Raw genomic sequence first — 26,967 nt, forward strand, 5'->3', positions numbered from 1 at the left:
CAGTTTTTGCCTTGCACCTCTATTTAACCTGAGAGACCTTTTTTATGTTAAAAGCATTTATGAAAGCAGTTTGGCTGTGGGGAAGGAAGTTCACAGAATGCAAAACAGAGAATGTTTTGGACATTCATGCCGGTTTTTTCATAAATTGCAAGGTCTCGTTTTCAATTGTGTCTTGTGGTAATTTTCTCAAAGATTCACTGGTATATGCATTTAATTAAACGTGATCCTGTTACCAAGACTGAATGGATTGAAAGAACAGTCCCACAGAACTATAAATAGAAAGGCCATTATAAACTATGATCTAATTATGCAGAAGAGATTAAAAATAAACTGAGTGGAAAAAGATCCTTTGGCAAATGGCCAGCTGAGTTAGATTGTGACATTAGAGAGTTCCCAGGAATTCCCCTGTGAAAACGCAGGATCTGGCGCCTATTGCAATTTGCAACTTAATTTAAGTAGGCACATCAGACTGAGTCTTCACAGGGAATGACTGTGAACATGCTGTATTTGCCCACCTTATCGTTCATGAACCACCAGCAGCCTCAGATGAGTGGCCATGCCATCTTCCTTGAGATCTACCAACCACTTCCCCCCGACTTCCATTCCAATCTATTTAATTGTAGGTAGAAAACTGCCTGCAGTGTCTCCCTGCTCCTTCAAGGTAGATTCTTGGACGAATCCAAAGCCAATTTTTGATCATTACTAGCATTTCTCATCTCTTGTTTACCCTTGGTACCCTTCTGAAAATACAGCCCTAAGTTCTGCTTGCACACCAACAACACCCCGCTATACCTCATGGCTACTTTTCATTCCACTGTCCCCAAACTGTCTCACGAATTATCAACATCAAGCATTGTAGAAGTAGAAATCTGAGGTATACTGTTGGTTTCAGTCCCCGTTACAAACACTATTTCAGAGTTACTGACTCAATAGAACATAGAACACTAAACACAGAACAGTATAGCACAGTATAGGCCCTTTGGCCCACGATGTTGTGCCGAACTTTTACCCTAAACCTAAGGTCTAAGGTCTATCTAACCTCCACCCCTGCCTTATACTATCATCCATATGCCTATGTAATAGCCGCTTAAATGCCTCTGATGAGGCCAACTCCATTACCATCTCTGGCAATGCATTCCACACCCCTATCGATTTCTGCGTGAAGAACCTACCATGACGTCTCTCCTATATCTACCTCCACTCACTTTAAAACTATGATAACAAAGTGTGGAGCTGGATGAACACAGCAGGCCAAGCAGCATCTCAGGACCACAAAAGCTGACGTTTCGGGCCTAGACCCTTCATCAGAGATCTAGGCCCGAAACGTCAGCTTTTGTGGTCCTGAGATGCTGCTTGGCCTGCTGTGTTCATCCAACTCCACACTTTGTTATCTTGGATTCTCCAGCATCTGCAGTTTCCACTATCACTTTAAAACTATGCCCCTTTATGATAGCTACCTCCACCCTAGGAAAAAGTCTCTGGCTGTCCACTCGATCCATACCTCTGATCATTTTTTTTTACACCTCTACCAAGTTACCTCTCATCCTTTGTCGTTCTAAAGAGAAAAACCCCAGCTCTCTCAACCTTTCTTTGTAAGAACTCCCCTCCATTCCAGGCAACATCTTGGTAAATCTCCTCTGCACCTTTTCCAATGCTTCCACATCTTTCCTGTGATGAGCTGACCAGAACTGGCCACAATACTCCAGATGTGGACAAACCAGGCTTTTGTATAGCTGGAGCAGAACTTCACAGATCTTGAACTCAATCCCACTATTAATGAAAGCTAACACACCATTCGCCTTCTTAACAACTCTATCCACTTGGGTGGCAGCTTTCAGGGAACTGTGGACATGAACCTCGAGATCCTTCTGCTCCTCCACCCTGCCAAGAATCTTTCTATTAACCCTGTATTCTGCTTTCAAGTTTGTCCTTCCAAAATGAATCACCTCACATTTTTCAGGGTTAAACTCCATCTGCTACTTCTCAGCCCAGCTCTACATCCTATCAATGTCCCTGGAACAGCCCTATGCACTGTCCACAACTCGACCCACCTTCGTATCGCCCGCAAACTTACTAATCCACCCTTCCACTCCTACATCCAAATCATTTACAAAAATCACAAATAGAAGAGGACCCAGAACTGATCCTCGTGGTACACCACTCGTAACTGAGCACCATGAGGCCCCACACCTCTGGAAGGACATACTGGCCCTGGAGCGTGTCCAGCGGAGATTCACGCAGATGATCCCTGGAATGGCAGGTTTAACGTACGATGAACGGCTAAGGCTCCTGGGATTGCATTTATTAGAATTTAGAAGGTGGAGGGGAGATCTAATAGAAACTTACAAGATAATGTATGGCTTAGAAAGGGTGGACACTGGGAAGTTGTTTCCGTTAGGTGGGGAGACTAGAACCCGTGGGCACAGCATTAGAATTAGAGGGGGTAAATTTAAAACGGAAATGAGGAGACATTTCTTCAGCCAGAGAGTGGTGGACTTGTGGAATTCATTGCCACGGAGTGCAGTGGAGGCCGGGACGTTAGGTGCCTTCAAGGCAGAGATCGATGATTTCTTGTGAGGTCAAGAATTTAAGGGCTACGGGGAGAGTGCAGGGAAGTGGAGCTGAAATGCCCCATCAGCCATGATTTAAATGGCGGAGTGGACTCGATGGGCCGAATGGCCTTACCTACACTCCTATGTCTTATGGTCTTATATGTTCCATCTACTACCATGCTTTGTCTTCTAAGGGTCAACCAATTCTGAATCCAATCTGCCACATTTCCCCCCATCCCATGGCTCTTTACCTTCTGCAACGAGCCTACCATGAGGAACCTTATCAAACACCTTACTTAAATCCATGTGTACCACATCCACTGCTCTACCCTCATCCACACGTTTGGTCACCTCTTCAAAGAATTCAATAAGGTTTGTGAGACATGATCTACCCCTCACAAATCCATGCTGACTATCACGAATCAAACTGTGCCTTTCCAAGTGATCATAAATCCTATCTCGCAGACCCTTTCCAATAATGTGACCACCAGTGAAGTAAGACTAACTGGCCTGTAATTTCCAGTGTTATCCTTATTCCCTTTTTTGAACAAGGGAATGACATCTGCCTCTCTCCAGTCTTCCGGCACTATACCTGTGGACAGTGAGGATGAAAAGATCATGTCCAAAGGCCCTGCGATCTCTTCCCTCGCTTCCCATAGAATCCTTGGATAAATCCCATCAGGCCTGGGAGACTTATTTATTTTCAAGTTCCTCAGAATTCCTAGTACATCTTCCTTACTAACATCCACCTCCTCTAGCCTACCAGCCTGTTTCACACTGTCCTCCTCTACAACTCGGTCCCTCTTGGTTGTGAATACCGAAGAACAGTATTCATTAAGAACCTCTCCTATCTCTTTAGGCTCCATGTACAAATTCCCTTTACAATCCTTAATCATCTCTACCCTTTCTCTGGTCATTCTCTTGTTCTGCACGTATGTGTAAAAAGCCTTGGAGTTTTCCTTGATCCTATCTGCAAAGGTTTGCTCATGCCCCCTTATAACTCTCCTAAGCTCTTTTTCCAGCTCCTTCTTGAATAACTTGTACCCATCTAGAGCCTTTTCTGTTCCTTACTTCATAAACCTTATATAAGCATCCTTCCTCCTCTTAACCAGTCATTGGATCTCTCTCGATAACCAAGGCTCCCTCACTCGGCCGCATCTTCCATGCCTGCTAGGACAAACATATCGAGCACACGTAGTGTGCATTCCTGAAATAATCTCCACATTTCTATAGTGCTCTTCCCTGACAGCATCTGTTCCCATTTTATGTCACCCAGCTCTTGCCTAACTGAATTGTAATTACCCTTCCCCCAATTATAAACCTTACCTGCTGTATGTACCTATCCCCTTCCATGACTACTGTAAAAGTAACAAGGTTATGACTGCTACCGCCAAAACACTCTCCTACCAATCGGTCTAACACTCGGCCCCGTTCATTGCCAAGACTCATATCCAAAGTGGCCTCTCCTCGTATTGGTCAATCTACGTACTGTGCCCGGAATCCTTCCTGAACACACTGGACAAAATCTGCTCCATCTAAACTATTACAACTAAAATGTTTCCAATCAATATTCGGAAACTTGAAGTCACCTATGACTTCAACCCTGTGACTTCTGCACCTTTCCAGTATCTGCCTCCCAATCCACTCCTCCAATTCTCTGCAACTATTAGGGGGTCTGTATAAAAAAAACCCCAAGTGACTGCTCCTTGCTTGTTCTTGACCTCAACCCAAAATGACTCTGTTGACACATCATTCATGAGCTGCCTTTCAGTAGCAGCTATACTGGCAATGCCACTCACCCGCCTCTTTTACCATCCTCCCTACTTCTTTTAAAGCATCTAAATCCCAGAACTTCAACAACCTTTCCTGTCCCTGAGTTACCCAAGTTTCTCATTGTTCTGTTTCTGTATGAGGCTGAACCAGTTCATTTGCAACCTTGGTTCTCTATCTGACCTCGAACTGAATTTCTGACTCCATATTCTCTCCACACCCAAGATTATTTGCTTCCCATTACTAAACCTGCCCATCTGCACTCATGCCTCAACACAATAGCACCTTTGGACCCTCTGGACCCTAGTGCATTCCTGATAGCATTCTATTTCTGTAAACTTGAACCCATCCAAAACTGCTGCCAAATCCCTGACTCACTTTAATTCCTCTTCATCTATCACGCCAGTGCAACATGCATTTCACTAGCCACCAATCCAGCAACATTATCATTTTAATATTCTCGTTATATCTTCATCACACTCCAGTATGAAGAGACTGTTTTAACAGCAAAAGTCAAACAGAGCAGAACTTTACTCATTGTAATTTAGAAGAATGTGAGGTGATCTCATTGAAATATACAGGATTAACAAATACCGTCAGGATGCTTCCTCTCACGGGACAATCTTGGACATAGTCTCAGAATAGGGGGGCATCAATTTAAGCCTGAGATAAGGGGGAATTTCTTCTGAGGATAGGGTGTCTTTAGTACTCCTTGCCACAGAGAGCTGTGAGGCAAATTCCTTGTGTACATTTAAGCTGAGATAGGTAGTTCCTTTGCTGATCAATAACTATTGAGTCATGGGAAAACAGCAGGAAAGTGGACATGAGGAGTGTCAGATCAGCCAAAATCTTGCTGAATGGCAGAGCAGGCATGGAGGGCTGAACAACCTTCTCCTCTTACTTAATGGTCATCCTTGATTTCAATAACTCCTTAGTTTTGTCACTTCTTACTTCTGTAACCTCCTGCACCCCGACAACCCTCCAAGACTTTTCATATTCTCAAATTTTATTACTTCACTAATGGTGGCTTCCAGATCTTCGGCCATCTGGGGCCCAAGCTTGAAAATCTTTCTGCGAGTTTCTTTGCATCTCTACTTCACTTTCTCTAAGACATAAGATATAGGAGCATAATTAGGCCGTCAGCCCATTAGATCTGCTCCACACATTTGATACTGGTTGGTATAATGAGGCCTTCATAGCCTTCTGCAGCAACATGTTCCGCAGTCACCACCTAAAGAAATTCCTCGTCATCTTAGTTCTCAAAGTTTGTCCCTTCACCCTGAAACTGTGTCTCCAGATCCCAGTCTCTCATGCTGGTGGAAACATCATCTCCACATCCACTCTATCCAGGGGTCTCAGTGCCCTGAGAGTTTGAATTAGATGGTCCCCTCATCCTTCTCAACTCCATCAAGTACAGACTGGAAGTCCTCAGCTACGCATCCCATGACAAGCATTCATTTGCGATGGCACAGCTTAAAGTCTGCTTATTTTCTTGCGCTAAAAATTGTTTAAGGCTCCCATGAAATACACTGAAATGTTTACTTACAGTGAAAGGCATTACAATAAATGCAAGTGATAATGGGAACTGCAGATGCTGGAGGTGCTGCTGGGCCTGCTGTGTTCATCCAGCCTCACATTTTATTATCTATAATAAATGCAAGTTGCTTTTTATCTCTGAAAAAAAAAGTTGTTTATGTCAGCTAAGAGAGCCTCTCTTCACCCAATTCAAACTTAGTGTTTGCTTACACACTGGCACAGTGTTTAGCACTGCTGCCTCACTGCTGCCAGCTACGCCGGTTCAATTCCAGCCTCAGGTGACTGTCTGTGTTGAGTTTGCACATTCTCCCTGTGTCTGCACTGGTCTCTTCCGGATGCTCCAGTTTCGTTCCAAATTTCAAAGATGTGCACATTAGGTGGATGGGCATGCTAAAATTGACCATTGTGTCCAAGGATGTCCAGGCTAGGTGGATTAGCCACAGGGAATGCAGGATTTTAGGGCAGTGGATGTGGGTCAAGGTGGGGTTCTCTTTGGAGGGTCGGTGTGGACTAGATAGGACAGATGTCCTGCTTCCACACTGTAGGGATTCCATAATTCTATATTTCTATGCATTCTATGCATTCCATCCATCCCTTTTCACTCAGTCAGCTCCAATTCGCAGCTTTTCCTCTGATTCAAATATACACTTTTGTTTTAAAAGGAAATTCGCGCTTCAGCATACCTGCTGAATATCTTTGAAGATGTATAGCTGCTTGAAGGCTAAATATGGTGAGCTAAAGTTGTCTAAAATGTCAGTAGATGCAACATAAAGAAAGAAACAAGAGTAAACCATATGACATGTGAAACCTCCATGCAATTCACTGCAATCATAGCAGATCTTCACTTCAAACCCACTTCTCAAACACAATCCTTGAATGAGGAAAAATTAAATAATCAACTCCTTAACCACAGACTCCCCAGATCGAACAAGCAACCTCTCAGGATTTATCCTCCCAACTGCCTACAGAATCCAATATGTTTCAATGTGATCATCCCTAATTCTTCTGAATTCCAGGGAAGACAGTCATAAATTACCAAGTCTCCCCTTATCCCAAAGGCCAACCTAATGAACGCTCCCTGTACTACCTCCAATGCAAGTAATACATCCTTAAACACGGAGACCAAAACTGTACATAGCATTCCACACTGGGACTGTCAAGAATCCTGCAAATTGTAGCACTACTCTCTTTTGAGCTCCAAAGAACAGAAAGGACAGCAAGAGAGGAGGGGGAGTGGTGTTTTTGATTAAGGATAACATTACGGCTGTACTTAGGGAGGATATTCCTGGGAATACTCCGGGGAATTAATTTGGTTGGAACTGAGGGTTAAGAAAGGAATGATCACCTTATTAGGATTGTACTATAGAGCCCCCTCAACTGACAGCAGGAAATTGAGAAACAAATTTGTAAGGAGGTCTCAGTTATTTGTAAGAGTAACAGGGTGGTTATGGTAGGGGATTTAAATTGTCCAAACATGGACTGAGACTGCCATAGAGTTAGGGGCTAGAGAGAGGGGAATTTGTTAAGTGTGTATAAGAAAATTTTCTGAATCAGTATGTGAATGTACCTATTACAGAAGCTGTAAAACTTGACCTACTCTTTGTAAATAAGGCAGGGCAGGTGAGATGTCACTGCGAGAGTACTTTGGGGCCAGTGACCAAAGTTCTACTGGTTTTAAAACAGCGATGGAAAAGGATAGACCGGATCTAAAAGTTAAAGTTGTAAATTGGAGGAAGGCCAATTTTGACAGTATTAGGCAAGAACTTTCAACAGTTGAATGGAAGCAGAGGATTGCAGGTAAAGGGACAGCTGGAAAATAGGAAGCCTTCAAAACTGAAGTAACAAGAGTCCTGTCAGAGTCAAGGAAAAGTCTGGCAGGTGTAGGGAATGCTGGATAACTACAGAAATTGAGGTTTTGGTCAAGAAGAGTATAAAGGCAGTAGGAATATACTTAAGAGGGAAGTCAAAAGAGCAAAAAGGAGGCATGAAATAGCTTTGGCAAATAGGGTTAAGGAGAATCCAAAAAGGTTCTATAAATACATTTAGGACAAAACGGTAACTAGAGAGAGAATAGGGCCCCTTAAAGATCAGGAAGGCTGCCCATGCCTGGAACTGCCAGATATGGCAGAGATACTAATAGAGTATTTTGCATCAGTGTTAATTATGGAGAAGGACATAAAAGATTGAGACTGTGGGGAAATAGATAGCAACATCTTGAAAACATCCCCCATATTACAGAGGGGGAGTTGCTGAACGTTTTAAAACGCATGAAGGTGGATAAATCCCCAGAACCTGAGTGTGTGTACCCTAAACTCTGTGGGAAGTGAGGAAGAGATTGCTGGGCCCCTTGCTGAGATATTTGTGTCATTAATACCCTCAAGTGAAGTGCCAGAAGACTGGAGGTTAGCTAATGTTGTGCCACTATTTAAGGAAGATGACAAAGAAAAGCTAGGGAACTACAGACCAGTGAGCCTGGCATCAGTAGTGGGAAAGTTGTTGGAAGGAATCCTGAGGGACAGGATTTACACGCATTTAGAAAAGCAAGGACTGATTAAGGATTGTCAAAATGATTTTGTGCATGGGAACTCATATCTCACTGACTTGACTGAGTTTTTCAAGAAGTGATGAAGAGGATTGATGCGGGCAGAGCAGTGAGTGTGATCTACATGGACTTCAGTAAGTGGTAGACAAGGTTCCTCATGGTAGACTAGTTAGCAAGGTTACAGCACAGGGGACACTGGGAGAACTAGCCATTAGTATACAGAAATGGCTCAAAGATAGAAGACAGAGGGTGCTGGTGGAGGATTGCTCTTCAGATGGAGGCCTGTGACAAGCAGCATGCCATGAGGATCGGTGCTGAGTCCACTGTTTTTTGTCATTTATAAATATGATTTGGATGTGAATATAGGAGGTATGGTTAGTACGTTTGCAGATGAGACTAAAATTGGAGGTGTAGAGAGCAGTGAAGAAGGGTACCTCTGAGTACAATGGGATATTGATCTGAAGGGCAACTGGGCCGAGGAGTGACAGATGGAGTTTCATTCAGATAAATGTGTGGTGTTGCATTTTGGAGAGGCAACTCAGGGCAGGACTTATACACTTAATGGTAACTCTGGGGTGTGTTGCTGAACAAACAGACCTTGGAGTGCAGGTTTATAGTTTGCTCAAAATGGAGTAGCAGGTAGATAGAATAGTGAAGGCGACATTTGATATGACTGTCTTTATTGGTCTGTGCATGGTGTATAGGAGTTGGGAGGTCATGTTGCAGCTGTACAGGACATTGGTTCAGCCACTTTTGGAGTACTGTGCACGATTCTGGTCTCCCTCTTATAGGAAAGGTGTTGTGAAATAACAAAGGGTTCAGAAAAGATTTACAAGGGTGTTGCTGGGGTTGAAGGGTTTGAGCTATAGGGAGAGGCTGAGTAGGCTGGGGCTATTTTCCCTGAAGCATTGGAGGCTGAGGGGTGACTTTATAGAGGTTTGTAAAATCTTGAGGGCCATGGATAGGGTAAATAGGGATGGTTTTTCCCTGGAGTGGGGGAGTCCAAAATTGGAGGGCATAGATTTAAGGTGAGAGGGATAAGATTTGAGAGAGACCTATGGGGCAACTTTTCCACGACGAGGGTGGTGCATGTATGGAATGAGCTGTAGAGGACGTGGAGGAGTCTGGTCGGACTACAACATTTAAAAGGCATCTGGATGGACATATGAATAGGAAAGGTTTAGAAGGATATGGTCCAAGTGCTGGCAAATGGAGCTAGATTTATATAGGATATCTGGTCAGCATGGGCGAATTGGACTGAATGGTCTGTTTCCATGCTGTATATCTCTATGAGGTTAATAACTTTGCAATAAAATACATGTCATTTATCTTCCCAATTTCTTGCTCCATATGCATGCTAACTTTGTTTGTCATATTAGCGTATGCAAATCCATCTGAACATCAATATTTGAAAGTTTTACATATTCTCAAAATATTTTGCTTTTTAATTCTTTTTATATATTCTCACATTATAGCTTGACCGCCATCTTGCTGCCCATTCACATAAGTGATAGATATCTATCTCAATGAAACCTGTATCCTCTCATAGCTTACGTTCTCACCTAAATCTGTATAAACAGAAAACTTAAATACATTACCTTTGGCCTTCATGTGTAACTCATTACTATGGACGATAAACAGCAAAGCCCTCAGCATTGATCCTTGTAGCAATTATGGTGTCCACAGTGACCACATATGTAGGACATGTGTTTAGCTGCAGCTCCTGGCTGACTGCAAGGAGTTGCTGGAGCTGTGGATGGGCTCACAATGGAGCATGTGTGAAGCTGAGGGTGTTGCAAGCTGGTCACATCACCAGTAAAGGCTACACAGACCGAAAAGCATTCGGTGACCATCATGAAGACTAGTAAGGCTTGGCAGGTAGTGCAGGAGTTCCCTTGGCCATCCCCCTCTCAAACAGATATGTTATGTTGGACCATGAGGTGGGGTGGGAGGTGGGAATTGCAGGTGATGGTGGTGGCCTCTTAACAAAAGCAATAACAGCCAAGTTTGTGGCATAATGGCTGGTTCCACTGCACAGCAGGGGTGGAAAAAGAATGGGAGCGCTTTAGTGATCGAGGACTCATTTGTGAAGGGAATTGACGGGTCATTCTGTGGCAGTAAATGTTACTCTCGAAACCGATGTTGCCTCCCTGGTGCCAGGCGAAGAATATCTCAGAGCAGCTGTAGGGTATTCTTAAGTGGGACGAAGAACATCCAGCAGTCATGCCACATATCAGTACCAACAGCATGGCTTAAAAAGAAGTGAGATCTGCAACAGTAATTTAGTGTTAGGCCGAAGATTAGAAAGGATTTACTATGGTTGTAATCTTCAGATTGCTGGAGAAATTTGATAGGTCATTGGCCACAGGTGAAGTGCCAGATGAGTGGGGATAGTTTCTTTTATTTAAGTATAGGCCAGGTATTTACAGACCAGTCAGATGTCAGATTTAAAGCCATGCCACCAAAGCATTAATCTGGACCTCTGAATTACAAGTTCAACAACACTGCCACCATTCCACTACCTCCCCTTCAATGTTCTATGTTTCTATAAGCAAGACATGTGAACTATATATAGTGTATGGTCAATGTTCTCGCATTAATTAAACACAAAAGACCAAAATTGGAATAGTGGAAATGTCCACTGCAAGACTGAACAAAAGAGCTGTAACAAACAGACTGTAATATTCTGTTGGTTATAGATTAACATCATTGGGCTTATGACAATTTACTGACTGACAGACCAACCAGTCCAAGCTGGCTTCTTATAAGAAACCTATTCAGAGAGGTCAAATTCCATTTGTAGTTAAAAATAGAACAGGAAATAATCAAAAACGCAGATCACTAAAAAAATCAACTATCATTGCATTTTCATTGTGTACACCGTTCACAGTCTCAGCCCCAGAGAGAGGGGTGTAATTTTATAACTAATTCAAGTCTACTGATCGATACACACAAAACAGTATTAAACTTTGAAAGCTCATTCCTGAACTTCCGGCTTGGTCTTAAATTACAAACACCAAATGCTCCATGACAACCATAAGTCACTTCCTCTTCACTCTTGCAACTGATGACTCAATAAATACCTGGCAAAATCTAAATCAGGCCGATACAGTGTGGATTAAGCAACCGATCATTAGAAAATGAAACTGAACTCAGTGACCCCAATTTACAACAAAAAAAAGCACAAAACATTCAACAGAATAACACTAAAGTTAGGTACAAGGATTTAACCACAACAGTACAAGATAGAGCAACCAGAAATGTCATGATTAGTGGCTAGACCCAACGTACACTGAAAAATCTTATCTTCATCTCTGAGCTAAAATACATCAAAACAATTAAAAGAATTGCTACCCTAAAATGCAAAACTGATGAAATTCAACTATCAGCCACTCATACTAGGATCCAGTTGTACACAGCAATGAAATGAAAATTATGCCACAGAATAAACTGAACAACTCATCAATCACAGTCAAAAACACAATTATATACCTTTATATATAATACACATTTGCACAGTTTTTAGAATTTTCTCCATTTTGCAGTCCTTTTCTAAAGGCAGTGATGACTACTGGTTGTAGGCCACAGCTCCACAGTTTCAATGACCATTCCACACATTGGCTGAGACAGTGAGCGGAGTAAGTGGAACTGCAGCTGCAACCAAATGGCAATGCAAAAGAGCTCATTCCTACCTGGTCTATGATTTCATTTTCCAGCAAAGATCACTGGAAAATAATTGGTATCAGGAAGTTTGCTTGATTGTCCCCCTGCACACCCCCCACTTCGCCCGCCTCAGAGGCAGTGGGTTCCATTTGCACTGTTGCAACCAAACTGACCTGAACACAAAGGGGAATGAACACCTCACTTCAGGATGGCTTAATCCCACATGCAACATTGTGCATTCATCCATCAAAATATCAAGAGAATCAAAGAAAATCTGTATTAATGACTGCGAGACATATTTTGCACATTATTTTCATGTGATGTTATAGATTAATAAAGCAAAATTGTGTTCAAGGTGTAGCTACTGATGATGACAATTGTTTTCTCATAGCCATCAAATGCTCGAGTTTCACAAGTTAAAAACTAGGTAATCAAAAAGTAAAAGGTGTTATAATGAATGAATGATTTATTGTCACTTATATGTAAGGAGTTACAAATAGGTCAAGACTACACTGGTATTGTTAACCTGATGCAGATCAATGTAAAAACACTGCCTTCATTAAAACTAGAGGGCTTATGGTCCAAAACCTCAAACATCTTTGCTTACCTTGCTGGAGGTGGAGATCTTTGTTTTGGTTTCTCCTTCTCTCGTTCTCTGTCTTTTTGAGCTCGGTCTTTTTCTTCTCGTTTTGCACGCTCTCTTTCCCACTCTTCTTTTCTCCGCTGTCGTTCTTTGTCACGTTCACGCTCTCTGTCCCGTTCTCTCTCTCGTATTCTGTTTCCTCGTTCTCTTTCTCTTTCTCTTTCTCTCTCACGCTGTTCTCTGTGTCTGTCACGTTCTCTTTCTCGTTCCCTTTCACGTTCTCTTTCCCTCTCCCTTTCCTGGTGTGGATAAAAAAAAGTTAGATTGTTCCATTGTTAAAGTACCATTAATATTAGCGTACAAATAAAACCCCAAACAACTGCTGATGGCAGAAATTAGAAACAAATGGAAAAACTCAACATCTGTGGAAAATAACTAGAGCTAAAGTTTTGGGTCTCTCATGACCCATCTTCAGAACTGATTGCAGGGTTGAAAGAGAAACGATTCTAAGAAACGGTTGGTATATTGAAGATTGGGAGGAGGAGTAAACGACATGCGGAGATAAAGCTCAGAGAGAGACAGAGAAAACAATAGTTGGACAGACAAAGGAATGAGTAAAGGTCAGCTTGGGGTAATCAATTGCTGCTAATTGGGACCATGAGCAGCTGATAACGCGATGGTTGTGGTAGCAGCCCATGATGGCTAGCTGAGATGTGCGGTGACTCGGATAAGGATATGGGAGAAAATGCTCGATACTGAGTCCTGAAGGCTCCAGGGTCCTCAAGCAGAAAATGAGGCTCTGCTCTTCCAATATGCACTGATGTTTGCTGGAATGATGCAACAAGCCTGAAACACAGCTGTCGGCCAGGCAGTAACAGGCAACTGGAAGGTCAGGATCATTTTTGTGGACAGATTGTAAGTATTCTGTGAAGCGTTCGCCCAGTCTGTGCTTCACCTTCCCAGTTTAGAGGAGACCACATTGTGAGCAGCTGGAAGATATGTCTTGGGTCTTGGATAGTGAAGCGAGAGGAAGTAAATGGGCAGGTGTCACACCTGAGGGAATAGTTCCTGTGAAAGGTTGACAGTCGAGGGATGGGGAATGTGTGTCTGGTGGTGGCATTGGAGATGGCAGAAATGGCAGCCAATGATCCTTTGGATGTGGATACTGATGGGATGGTAAGTGAGAGACAGGGGGTCTGTATTACTGTCGTGGGACGGAAGAGAAGGGGTGAAAGCTGAAGTGTAGGAGATGGGTCAGACACTGTTGGTGGGACACTTGATGCTGGGAAATCCTCGGTTAATGAAGGTGGTGGACATTTCGGAAGTCCCCTTGTAGAGAGTGGCATCATTGGCACAAATGTGATAGGGAAGAAGATAAAAGAATGAGAGAGTATTTACAGGAAGCCAGATGTGACTATGTACAGTCAAGATAAGTGTGGGAGCAGGCGGGTTAATTGTGAATATTGGCAGCCAGCCTATCCTCAGAAATGGAAAGAGGTGTTGAGGAAGAGAAGGGAGCAGTCAGAATGAAGGTGAGTGGGATGGAAATTGGAAGCAAATAGAAAACTTATATAAACTTGCATAAGATTTGTATATCAGGATGGCATCGTGGCTCAGTGGTTAGTACTGCTGCCTCATAGCACTAGGGACACTGGTTCGATTCCAGCCGAAGGCAACTGTCTGTGTGGAGTTTGCACATTCTTCCCACATCTGCATGGCTTTCCTCCAGCTGCTCCAATTTCCTCCCCACAGTCCAAAGATGTGCAGGTTTGGTGGACTGACCATGCTAACATACCCAGCAATGTGCAGGCTAGGTGCATTACCCATGGAGAATACAAGGTTCCAGGGACAGGGTGGGGGGTTGAGTTTGGGTTTGGGTGTCTTACCCTTCGGAAGGGTGGTGTGGACTTGATGGGCCCAGTGCCCTCTTTCCACACTTTAGGGATTCTATGATTGTGTGAACTAGGTAAGCATCACTGATGATGTCATCCATGTACCAGAGGAAGAGTTGTGTGGTGGGGGGGGGTTCATAATGGGACTGGAGCAAGGAACTGTCCATGTACCCACAAAGAGTTATTGGGGCCAAGTGCCTCAGAAACGTCTACTTTCTTCCTCAACTGAGGATTTTCCACCACCATGATTGACAGGGCCCTCACCCCTTCCCTCTCCTCCCATACAGCATTAGGGAACCCTGGTCTTCACTTACCATCCCATCAGCATTCACATCTAGAGGATCACCTGCCACCTTTTCCGCCACTTTAGTGGGATGCCACCACTAGACACATATTTTCCTCCACTTCCTTGTCAGTGTTCCACAGGGACTGCTCCCTCTGGGAGGCTTTAGTCCTCCCCTCCTCCATTCCCAACATCGTCCCACACCGTGGTTGGTTTGCTCACTGATCTGGTTTGTTAGTTCACAGACATTCCATTACCCTGCTGGGTAACATCATCAGTGCAGCCTCTGATGAAGCACTGTTGTGCTTTCCTGCCTGGTATTTAAACTCTGGGTCCTTTGGGAGTTGATTACCTCATTTCCGGTTTTTCTTCACAGTGGTGTACATATAGGGTCTAATTCTACATATTTATTTAAGGACTTCTTGGAGAAGAACCAGGCCTCTAGAAATTCCCGTGCTTGTCTCTGTTTGGCCTATTCTAGGATCCTGATATTGTCCCAGTCGAACTGGTGGTTCTCCTTATCTGTGTGAATAGAGACGAGGGAATATTGGCGGAGTCTTTTTGTTGCTAGTTGGTGTTCATGTATTCTTGTGGCCAATTTCCTCCCTGTCCGTCCAATGTAACGTTTGTTGCAGTGTTTGCATGGAATCTGGTATATCACAATAGTTCTGTCCATAATATGTAAGGGGTCTTGGAGCTGGCATTTGGTGTAGTGTTGACATAGGTTTGTGTGCCATTCTGATGCCCAATGGTCATAGGAATCTTGCAGTCAGTTCAGATATGTGCTTGATGTATGGTAATGTGACGAGTGTGTCAGGGCATACTATATCTTCCTGTTGTTGTTTGTGTGATGGGCATCATTGTACCCAGCTGTTCGCGTACCCATTGTCCTTAAATACTTACATAGAACATAACAGCACAGTACAGGCCCTTCGGCCCTCGATGTTGTGCCGACCTGTCATACCGATCTCAAGCCCATCTAACCTACACTATTCCATGTACGTCCATATGCTTATCCAAGGCGCCTTAAATGTGCCCAAAGTTGGCGAATCTACTACCGTTGCAGGCAAAGCATTCCATTCCCTTACTACTCTCTAAATAAAGAAACTACCTCTGACATCTGTCCTGTATTTTTCACCCCTCAATTTAAAGCTATGCCCCCTCGTGCTCGCCGTCACCATCCTAGGAAAAAGGCTTTCCCCATCCACCCTATCTAACCCTCTGATTATTTTATATGTTTCAATTAAGTCACCTCTCAACCTTCTTCTCTCTAATGAAAACAGCCTCAAGTCCCTCAGCCTTTCCTTGTAAGACCTTTCCTCCATACCAGGCAACATCCTAGTAAATCTCCTCTGCACCCTTTCCAAAGCTTCCACATCCTTCTTATAATGCGGTGACCAGAACTGTACACAATACTCCAAGTGCCACCGCACCAGAGTTTTGTACAGCTTCACCATAACCTCTTGGTTCCAGAACTCGATCTCTCTATTAATAAAAGCTAAAACACTGTATGCCTTCTTAACAGCCCTGTCAACTTGGGTGGCAACTTTCAAGGATCTGTGTACATGGACGCCGAGATCTCTCTGCTCATCTACACTACTAAGAATCTTACCATTAGCCCTGTACTTTGCCTTCCGGTTACTCCTACCAAAATGCATCACCTCACACTTGTCTGCATTAAACTCCATTTGCCACCTCTCAGCCCAGCTCTGCAGCTTATCTACGTCTCTCTGAAACCTACAGCATCCTTCGTCACTATCCACAACTCCACCGACCTTAGTGTTGTCTGCAAATTTACTAACCCATCCTTCTACGCCCTCATCCAGGTCATTTATAAAAATGACAAACAACAGTGGACCCAACCTCGACCCTTGCGGTACACCACTAGTAACTGGTCTCCAGGATGAATATTTTCCATCAACTACCACGCTCTGTCTTCTTTCAGCAAGCCAATTTCCGATCCAAACTGCTATGTCTCCCACAATCCCATTCCTCCGCATTTTGTACAATAGCCTACTGTGGGGAACCTTATCGAACGCCTTGCTGAAATCCATATACAACACATCAACCTTCTTCTTCTTCAGCATAGTAGTTCCAGGTTGCTGCAGTGTGTTGTCGCTTGTTTATGTAGTGCTTTCAGGCAACTTCGTTTGTGGGTGTTGGGATGGTTACTGTTGAAATTCAGGATTTGATCCGTTTGTGTGGCCTTCTTGTGTATCTTTGTCAGAAATTCCCCATTGGCCCTGCGTTCTACCAAGACATCTAGGAATGGCAGATGTTCGTTCTTTTCTTCCTCCCTGGTGAATTTGATGCTGGCGAGAGTGTTGTTTATTAGTTGGCGTGTCTGCTAATAAATTAATAAACAACTCTCTCACCAGCAAATTCACCAGGGAAGAAAAGAACGAACAGCTCCCATTCATAGATGTCATGGTAGAACACAGGGCCAACGGGGAGTTTCTGATGAAGAGACAAAGATGCAGAACATCTACATTCTGACCACAAAAATGACCCAAAGCTTCCTGTTGCTAATCAACTCAACACCATGTTCCCTGGCCAACATGTGTATCTCAGGCTAGCTGTAGTGCTCCCGCAAAGCTCAGTGCAAGCTGGAAGAACATCTCAATTTCCACTCAGCGATTCTGCAGCCTTTAGGATTCAGCACTGAGTTCAATAATTATAGGGCCTTAGCATCTTCTCTCATGTCCTTATCCCCACCTTGTTTTTACATGGGCTGCTATCATAACCATTCCACTGTCAACCTTTATCCTTGCTACAATCAGTTCTGAAGACAAATCTTTGGATCCAAAATGTTAACTCTGCTTTCTATCTGTTACTATTAGAATCTTGCACCAATTGGTCCAAAGGGTAGCAGCAAGTATAGCCCTATATGTAATCACACAGAACAGAACAAATTGGGCAGCTACAGGTTCAATTCTCAGTCAGTGCTGAGAGCATTTGTCTTAATTTGGTCAGCACACTTGGACTATTGAAAGGAAAAAGGGATCATGCCCCTGACCACTGCTGGAGAGTGTGTGGCCATCATACAAGGGCAGAATTAAATCAAATCAGCCTGGGTGAGGTCATGGATTTCTCAATGCAAAAAGGATACAGCATTAGGATGGAATAGTACAGGAAAGGAAGGTGAAATTGAAAGAAAATGTTTAATTAATTTCTGAACTCATTCAGATGACTGATTTCTCAACAGTATCACATTGTGCAATATTTTCCACGTTTGGGTAACTACTGCTGGTTAACACATGTAAGCAACGTTTGTTTGGAGTGTCTAAATTACCTGCAGTGTTACACAATAGGGAGGAAAGGAGGCAAGATTGTCCATGTGAGAAATAATCACAGATTAACTGTCATTACAACAATTAGTGTAATTTAACACCTTTCAAAATGAAGTAGCAGCCCAAGGCCAACAAAAACTGAAGTTGCTGGAAAAGCTCAGCAGATCTGGCAGCGTCTGTGAAGAAACAAAAGCAGAGTTAACGATTCAGGTCAGGTGACGGGTCACTGGATCCGATTTTTTTCTTCATTCATGCTGCCAGACCTGCTGAGTTTTTCCAGCAATTTGGTTTTCTTGCTGCTGATCAGTTTAGACAGGTGCAGAAACTTTATGTTTAGATTTGGACTCTGCATCCGAAGTGGAGCATATCGTATACAGACAAGCTAAAAATGACGAGGACAAAGTAAATAGAAGAAAACAACAAAATACTTCAGATACTGGGAATCTGAAATTATTACAGAAAATTCTGGAAACACTCAGGTCAGAAAGCATCAAGAGAGAAAGAGTTAAAGTTTCGGGTCAGCTTGAGATCTTTCTAATGTTCTTGTCAGATTACAGACTTCAACATGAAAACTGTTTCATTCCAAGGTGCTTCTTAAATAAATATTTTGAAAATATTCAAATACTCTGAAAATATTTTAAAATATTCCCATATTTCTGGTTTTGTAGTTCCTTCATTATGAATTGCAGAAAGCTAGTATGCAGGTTCAGCAAGTAATAAGGAAGGCAAAAGGAATTTTGGCATCTATTACTGAAGAAAGTATAAACTGTAGGCAAACATTGCTGCAACTGTACAAGGCATTAGTGAGACCGCTTCTGAAGTAATACGTACAGTCTTGGCCCCTTATTTGAGGGATGTAGTTGCACCGGAGGCAGATTGGAGGAGGTTTACAAAATTAATACCAAAGATGAGGGGCTCATCATATGTAGGGAGATTGAGTAGTCTAGGCTAATACCCTCTAGAGTATAGAAGAATGAGAGAAGATCTAATTGGGCTATACAAGATGCTAAAAGGGGTTCACAAACTAGACACTGAAACATGTTTCTTCTTGTGGGCCAATCTAGAAAAGATCTGGAGCTTGAGCTGTTCTAGCCAGAGATATCTCCTGCACATGGTCATCCAGGCCAGCAGCAGCATCCAGGGTATCCCACAGAGTAGAGGATACGATGCTGGGTCAGAGATCCCCAAATAAAATGAAATCATTAAAAGACGGGCCTTCAGTTTTATTGTACTCTCCCTCTGACTTCAGCATAGACTAGAAAAGTATTATTCTTGTTAATGCCACAAATCCCACTCATGTCCTAGGGGTGCAGGTGCATAGCCCCTTCAAAGTGGAATCACAGGTAGACGATGGTGAAGGCAGCATTTGGCATGCTTGCTTTCATTGGTGATAACACTGAGCACAGGAGTTGGGATATCACTTTGCAGCTGTATAGGACATTGGTGAGGCCACTTTCAGATTTTGGCATACAATTCTGGGTTCCCTTCTACAGCAAGGATGTTGTTAAACTTAAGGGTGCCAAATAGACTTACAAGGATATTGCCAGGGTTGGAGGGTTTGAGTTACAGGGAGAGACTGAATAGGTTGGAGCTCTGTGTCGGAGGTCGAGAGGTAACCGTATAGGGGTTTATAAAATCATGAGGGGCAACGTTAGGGTGAGTAGTCACGGTCTTTTCCCTAGGGTGGGCAAGTCCAAAACTACAATGTTTGGGTTTAAGGTGAGTGGGGCAAGATTTTAAAAGGACCTGAGGGGTAACTTTCTCACACAGAGGACGGTGCATGTATGGAACGAATTGCCAGAGGAAGTGGTGGAGGTTGGTACAATTACAACGTTTAAAAGGCATCTGGATGGCTATATGAACAGGAAGGGTTTAGAGGGAAATGAGTCAAACATTGGCAAATGGGGCTAGGTCAGATTGAGATGTTTGGTTGGCGTGGACGAATTGGACTGAAGGATCTGTTTCCATGCTATATGACTATGATTCTAGAGAGAGGTATCACAGTTTTATGAGAAGGGATGTTAGATTTAAAGCAGAGATGAGCAGAAATTAATTCTCTCAAAGGATCATGTATCTGTGGAATTCTCTAGCTCAGAGTGTGGTTCATACCACAAGACTGAGTAAACTTATTGTGGAGAGAAGCAGATTTTAAATCAGTAATTGGTTGAATGGTTGCGAATAGCTGGCAGGAAAATGCAGTTGAGGCTGCGACGAGATCAACCAAGATTAAACTGAATAATAGAGCAGGCTCAAAAGGATGAATTGTCTACTCCTGCCCCGAGTTCTTGGTATTCTTTTATAATAACGTACTTAACTGGGAATCAGGAGATGATTAAATTACAGAAATTATAATAAGGAGTTAATAGGAGGTAAATTGACAGATAAAAAAATGAGAGACATATACAAGGCGCAGAGTGAGAATGGATAAATAGTTGGGGAATAATTTTAAACGAAACAGGAAAGAACAACAAAGCAGAAGCAGGGTCCAGTAACCCCAGGGCCTAATAATAAAAGAAATCAGACAACAAGGAGACAAATCACTCCTTCTGTACGTGTGCACCATCCACCATTTTCTCTAATTCCTATTTCATTGCCGTTCACCTCAATATATCACACATTTCTTCACTCATGTTATCTCACCGGTATTATGCAAAGATGCTGTCTTTAAAAGTAATTTAACTAAAAATAGTTTAGTTTCATTCATTCAAGTTATGACTATGCATAAAAACACTGCTTAATGCAAGCTACTGGATAATTCAATGTCAATTACATGGCAAAAAGAGAATTTAATATTAAAGTTCTGTATTGATAACTTTAGTTGTGCAGGGTAGATGGCAAGATTTTGCATAGAATAACGATTCCTGTAGATCAGAAGGTAACAAATGTCACCCCGCTGTTTAAGGAGATAGCGGGAGAGAAAACAGGGAACTACGACTGGCAGATCAGCCCTGACCATGTTGTTTGTTGGAGCTGGCTCTAAGGGCCAAAAGGCTTACTCCTCTGCCAATTTTCCATGTTTCTGTGAGAGGAGTTTGCTATTAACAAGAAGCTGTCGTCAGATCAAAAAAATATTCTGCGTATCACAGCGATTACTGATGCAATGTATGTATTTCAATACCAGCATGACATGAAGCTCCATGTCCTCCAAAGACCGTAACATCTCTACCAAATACAGCCTACTTGCCAACAAATCAGCACCCTCCTCTCATACTAATGCAAACGTTGCTTTGCCTTTATTTTGGTTTTTTTTGCATCTTGTCCTGATAAGTGCAAAACAAAAATTTTTGACAAAATGCTTATTTTGTTTCTCAACAAGCTTACCCTGTAATGATAGTCCGCTTCTGTCCACTGGACTCTGAAGTTCTCGTATTGTCCACCACGCCAGTACCGTTCAACTTCATGCTCATAATAGGGAGTTATATAGGGGTCAGGCCTAAGCATCAAGAAAAAAGGGTCAAGCTTGTGTAGTCCAGTTTCCATTCTATCTTGAATATCACAGCAGTATTCATAAAACATAATTATAGTAGGGTGAATATGATTACATGCAACTGCCTACTAATGATGCTTTGCACATAGGACCAGACAATGAATTCTAGCAGCCAGATACTGCAGGGTACAATAAAGGCTCAATTCCCCCCTCATAACAAATATTTTCTTATTAGGTGGGGTGTGGTAGTTGGATAATAAGCAGGGATGGGAATTCAGGCTAACAACTTCACATTCATTTTCCCATCATTACAAATTTATACAAACCAACAACAGTTCTAGTTCATACACTGAGTCGCAAAGAACATCGTTCTTCTGAAATTTCTAATGGTAGCTGTCAGTGAAGGCTGAATCAAAACAGGACTTCAATGCTACTAGATCATGACAAGGTTGGGGGAACAGCTACCCATAGCTGAAACTGGAAACTCATTCGATGGTAACAGTTCAAATCTAAACATCTGCTGGTAAAACTCAACATGTTTTGAGTCACCTTTATTAAAAGTCTCCATTAAGGGAGAATGTTACGGACACATATGTTCTTTGGTTTATATGCTAGTATGCTCAACAGCCAGGGCTTATGAAGATGGTTAATTTCTGAGGAATCAATGGTGATGGCAATTTGCAAAAAGCATATGACATTTGCTAGTGATGCAGATTGGTTTTTTAAGCAGAAGGGCTGGAAGAATCTGGCCATGTGAACAAAAATAGAGCTTCATAATAAAGATTGAAATAAGCATACCTGCCCAACCAATATTGACATCCACTTTCAAATCAATGTCTCAAATACTGGCACTTTGGCAGTGAAACTGGACAGAAGGTAGATCAAGCTATGCATGACCATTCACTAATACAGTTTTAGGATTAAAAGTAATTGTAGGGTTAAGAGAGCAGAAGGAATCGTATCTTACTTAAAAGGAGCTCATGGGGGATAGGCTGATGCTGTGGTTTGATTTGCTTTGCCTTTTGGACCCTGAAGTAAAACCCTACACCAGTTGTTAAAGATCTTCAAGCTTTAATTATTCACAGAGGTCAATCTTAATTGCCCATTTGATATCATTGAATGACTTGCTAGGCCATCATTGGGAAGTGAGAGGTGTCAGGGGGAAAGACATTAGCATGGATAGAAGATTGGTTAACTAGCAGAAAGCAAACAATGGGGATAAATGGGTGCTTTTCTGGTTGGCATCAGTGGCTACTGTGCCTTATGAATCAGTGTTGGGACTGCAAAAGCTTACAATTAACATAAATGATCTGGAGTTGGGGACCAAGTGTAGCGTGTCAAAGTTCACAGAGGACATTCTGACGGGTGGTGCAGCAAAGTGTGCGGAAGGTTATTGATGGGTTGAGTAAGTAGGCAAGGGTCTGGCAGATGGAGTATAATGTTGGTAAATGTGAACTCGCCCATTTTGGAGGGAATAACAGCAAAATGGACTATTATTTAAATGGTGAAAAATTGCTACGCTGAGGCTCATGGGTGTCCTAGTGTATGAACCACAAAACGATGTTTTGCAGGTGCAGCAGGTAATTAAGAAGGCAAATGGAATATTGTCCTTTGTTGCTAGAGGAATGGAGTTTAAAAATAGGGAGGTTATGCTTTAGACATATCGGGTGCTGGTGAGGTCATAGCTGCAGTACTGTGTATGCTTTTGGTCTCCTTACTTGAGCAAGGATGTAATGGCACTGAAGGAAGTGCAGAGAAGGTTCATTAGGTTGATGCTGGAATTGAGACAGTCAGTTTACGCGGAGAGATTGAGAAGACTAAGATTATACTCACTGGAATTTAGAGAAATGAGGCGATGCATGTTAAAAACAAAATTATGAAGGGAATAGATAAGACAGAAGCAGGGATGTTGCTTCCCTTGGCAGGTGAAACTAGAACTGGGGGCATAGCCTCAAAATTAGGAGAAGCAGATCCGAGATTGAGCTGAGGAAAACCTTCCTCAAAGCCTTGTGAATCTGTGGGATTCCCTGCTAGGGAATTGAGGCTAGCTTGTTGAATTCTTTTTAAGGCAAATAAGGTAGATTTTTGAACAAGAAACCTGTGGTAGGGAAAGTGTTAAAGTCCATAAATCAAAAATGGGTAACTGAACAGCTCGAAATTTTCAATTGTCAGAGATAGAAAGCAAGGATTCACGACAAGAATGTCATGCCTGGTAAACCTCACTTAATTTTTTGAAGAGATGACTCCGTTAGTGGAAAGAGAAATGTCTGTGGATGTTGTTTAAATGGATTTCCAGAAGGCTTTGGATAAAATCTCACATAAGGGACTGTTAACTAAGGTAGGAGCCCATGGAATTGACGGCAAATTACTAACGTAGCAGGGAAATTGCTTGAGTGCCAGGCGACAGAAAGCAGGGACAATGGCTGGTAATCAAATTAGCAGGACGTGACCACTGGTGTCTACAATATACCTCAGTTATTCATATTATTTACTAATGACTTGAAAAATGGCACAAAGTCATATATTAAAGAGACACAAATGTTCAGGTGCATCGACTATTAAAATACCACAAATTATGCAATGAATAATCAAGGCAGCTAATGGAATGTTGGCGTTTATAGCTAGAGGACTGGAGTTTAAGAAAATAGAAGCTATGCTGCAGTTATACAAAACCCTTGTTAGGCCCCCACTTGGAATACCGTGAACAGATCTGGGCACCATACCTTAGGAAGGGTAGGTTTACAGGAAAGATACTTGGACTAAAGGGGTTAAATTAGGAGGAGCGACACACAAATAGGCCTGCTTTCTCTATAATTCGTAAGATTAAGGGGTGATCTGATTGAAGTCTTCAAGATATAACAGGAAAAGAGAGGGTAGATAAAGCTAAGCTATTTTCACTGACTGGAGATTTTAGAATTAAAGAGCACAAGTCTAAAAATTAGGGCCACACTGTTCAGCAGAGATGTCAGGAAGCACTTTTGCTCAGAAAAGCAGTCAAGGTTTGGACCGCTCTTCCAAAAAATGGAAATTGATGTGGATCAGATGTTAATTTTAGAGGTAGATAAATGTTTAAGGCAAGGGAATTAAAGGATACAGGCCAAAGGCAGGTATGTGGAGCTAGGCCACAGGTTAGCCATGATCTCACTGAAGGGCAGCACAGGGTCGAGGGCCAGAATGATCTAGACATACTCCTAGGCAAGGAAGGAAATTTTCCCCTTGGTGGAGAGATCAATGACTGAGGTGCATAAATTTAAGGTAAGGAGCAGGAGATTTAGAAAGTATGTGAGGAAAGAGTTTTTCATTCAAAGTGAAAAAGTGCTGGGAATCTGGAATATACTGCCTGGTAGAGGCAAAAACCCTCATAACATTTAAGCAGTATTTAGATGTACACTGCAATGCCAAGGCATACGAGGCCATGGGCCAAGTGCAGAATAATTAGGTGTTTGTTTTTGACCAGCACAGACCTGATGGGCTGAAGGTCCTTTGTCTGTGCCTTAGATCTCTTTTACTATATACGCCTCATGTGTACCTTGTAGGTACTAGAGGAACCTTTGGGGCAGCCAGGAGGCAGACATTATGTACCCATAAGTCACAGCCTTAAATGTGCTCTTGTAGTCTCATTTTTTAAAATATACATTTCAAGAAGTTAGCAGTGTGATGGAATGCTTTCCCACTTGCTCCAGATGCAAGCAAGTCCTACAACATTTAAGAAGCCCAAACGCTACAGAACAAAGAATAGTCCACTTGATTGGCATCCTGTCCACCATCCTCAACATTCAGCTCTCTCCACCACTACTGTATTGCCAACAGTGTGTACAATCTACAGGATGCACTGCACCAACATATCCAGGGGTCTACGGCAGTACCTTCCTAACTAGCAACCTCCATGACGCCAAAGGGAGCAGATGATTCACGGAATGCCACAATCTGCAGGTTTCCTTCCAAATCTCATCATCCTGACCTGGAATTGTACTGCAATTCCTTCACTGCCATAGGTCAAATTCCTGGGACACAATCTTACAGCAGTGTGGGAGTCCCAGGACTACATATTGCAGTGATTTAAAAAGGCGCTCCACTATCATCTCAGAACTGACACTCCAGAATTTGAAGTTGTTCCAGTACAACTGCAATATCAGCACCTACCTTAGGATAGTGTCCTAGGTCCTAACATCTTCAGCTACTTCATCAATGAACTTCCTTCCATAAGATCAGAAGTGGGGGTGTTTGTTGATGATTGCACAGTGTTCAACCTCATTTGCAATGACTCAGACATTAAAGCAGCCCACATCTAAATGCAGGCTTGAATTCATAAGTGGCATGTAACATTCATGCCACACAAGTATCAGGCAATGAGCATACCTATCAAGAAATAATCTAACCATTACCTCTGATGTACAATTGCATTACCATCACTGACTCCACCCGCCACCTGCCACCCCACCACTATCAACACCCTGTGGGGTTAGCATTTATCAGCAATTGAACAGGACTAGCCATACAAGCACTGCAACCACAACAGAAGGTCAGATGCTAGGAATTCTGCAGAGAGAAACTCATCTTTATGTCTCCCTAATGCCAGGTCCCCACCACAAGGCATAAACTAGGAGTGTCACAGAGTATTCTTCAACAACATTCAAGTAGTCTGACACAACCCAGAATGAAAACAGATCGCTGGGCTCAGGTGGTGCAGTGGTAGAGTACCTATTCTGAGCCAGGGGCGCTGTGTTGAAGTCCCTCCTGCTTCAGAGGTGTGTGCAAAAACATCTCTGAACAGGGTGATGAGGAAACATCCAAAGAAACCCACTTGATTGGCAAAATTTACTGTCTCCACTACTGATGCACAGAGTGCACCATCTACGAGATGCAACAACTCACCAAGGCTCATTTGACAGAGCCTTCCAAACAGGTGACCACTACCACTTGAAGGACAAGGGCTGCAGATGCTTGAGAACACATTCATTTGCAAGTGCCTCTCCAAATCATCCTGCCTTCAAGTCGCATCACTGTTCCTTCACTTTCACCGGCTTAAAATCCTGGAACACCCTCCCTAACTGCACTCAGTATTCATACACTTAAGAGAACTTCAGTGGTTCAAGAAGGCAGCTCATTACCACCTTCTCCAGCGCAATAGAAATGGGCAATAAATGATGGTCTAACCAGCAATACCCACATTCCATGAACAATAAACAAATCAATGATAATTTTACCAAGAGTACTTCTGAACTGATTTGTTACTTGAATTGAAATTTTGCCAGGTATTGGGGTTGAATCAAAGTCTCCAGAGCATTAGTGACCCAATGGTTCCAAAAGACTTTAACTGGGCTTAAATGCTAATTCTTGCTTCTATCTCCATAGATGCTGCCAGGCCTGTTCTGTTTCTCCTACATTTTGTGCTTTTTTAAATTTCAGACCTCCAGGATTCAGAGTGC

The 26,967-nt window shown here is 42.7% G+C and overlaps 1 protein-coding gene across 3 annotated transcripts in view; it reads right to left on the reverse strand.

The window, feature by feature from the left end:
• The window catches only part of zc3h18 (zinc finger CCCH-type containing 18), a 207,023-nt gene that overhangs the window by 127,988 nt on the left and 52,068 nt on the right, over window positions 1-26,967 (reverse strand). For all 3 annotated transcript variants that reach the window (XM_048546317.2, XM_048546318.2, XM_048546316.2), the window contains 2 exons: window positions 21,433-21,544; window positions 12,671-12,945 (listed from right to left, as the gene is read on the reverse strand). In XM_048546317.2, coding sequence (XP_048402274.1) covers window positions 12,671-12,945; window positions 21,433-21,544 — 387 coding nt within the window. The remainder of the gene's footprint in view (window positions 1-12,670; window positions 12,946-21,432; window positions 21,545-26,967) is intronic.

This window comes from Stegostoma tigrinum, chromosome 16 (assembly GCF_030684315.1).
Source record: "Stegostoma tigrinum isolate sSteTig4 chromosome 16, sSteTig4.hap1, whole genome shotgun sequence".
Lineage (NCBI taxonomy): Eukaryota > Metazoa > Chordata > Chondrichthyes > Orectolobiformes > Stegostomatidae > Stegostoma > Stegostoma tigrinum.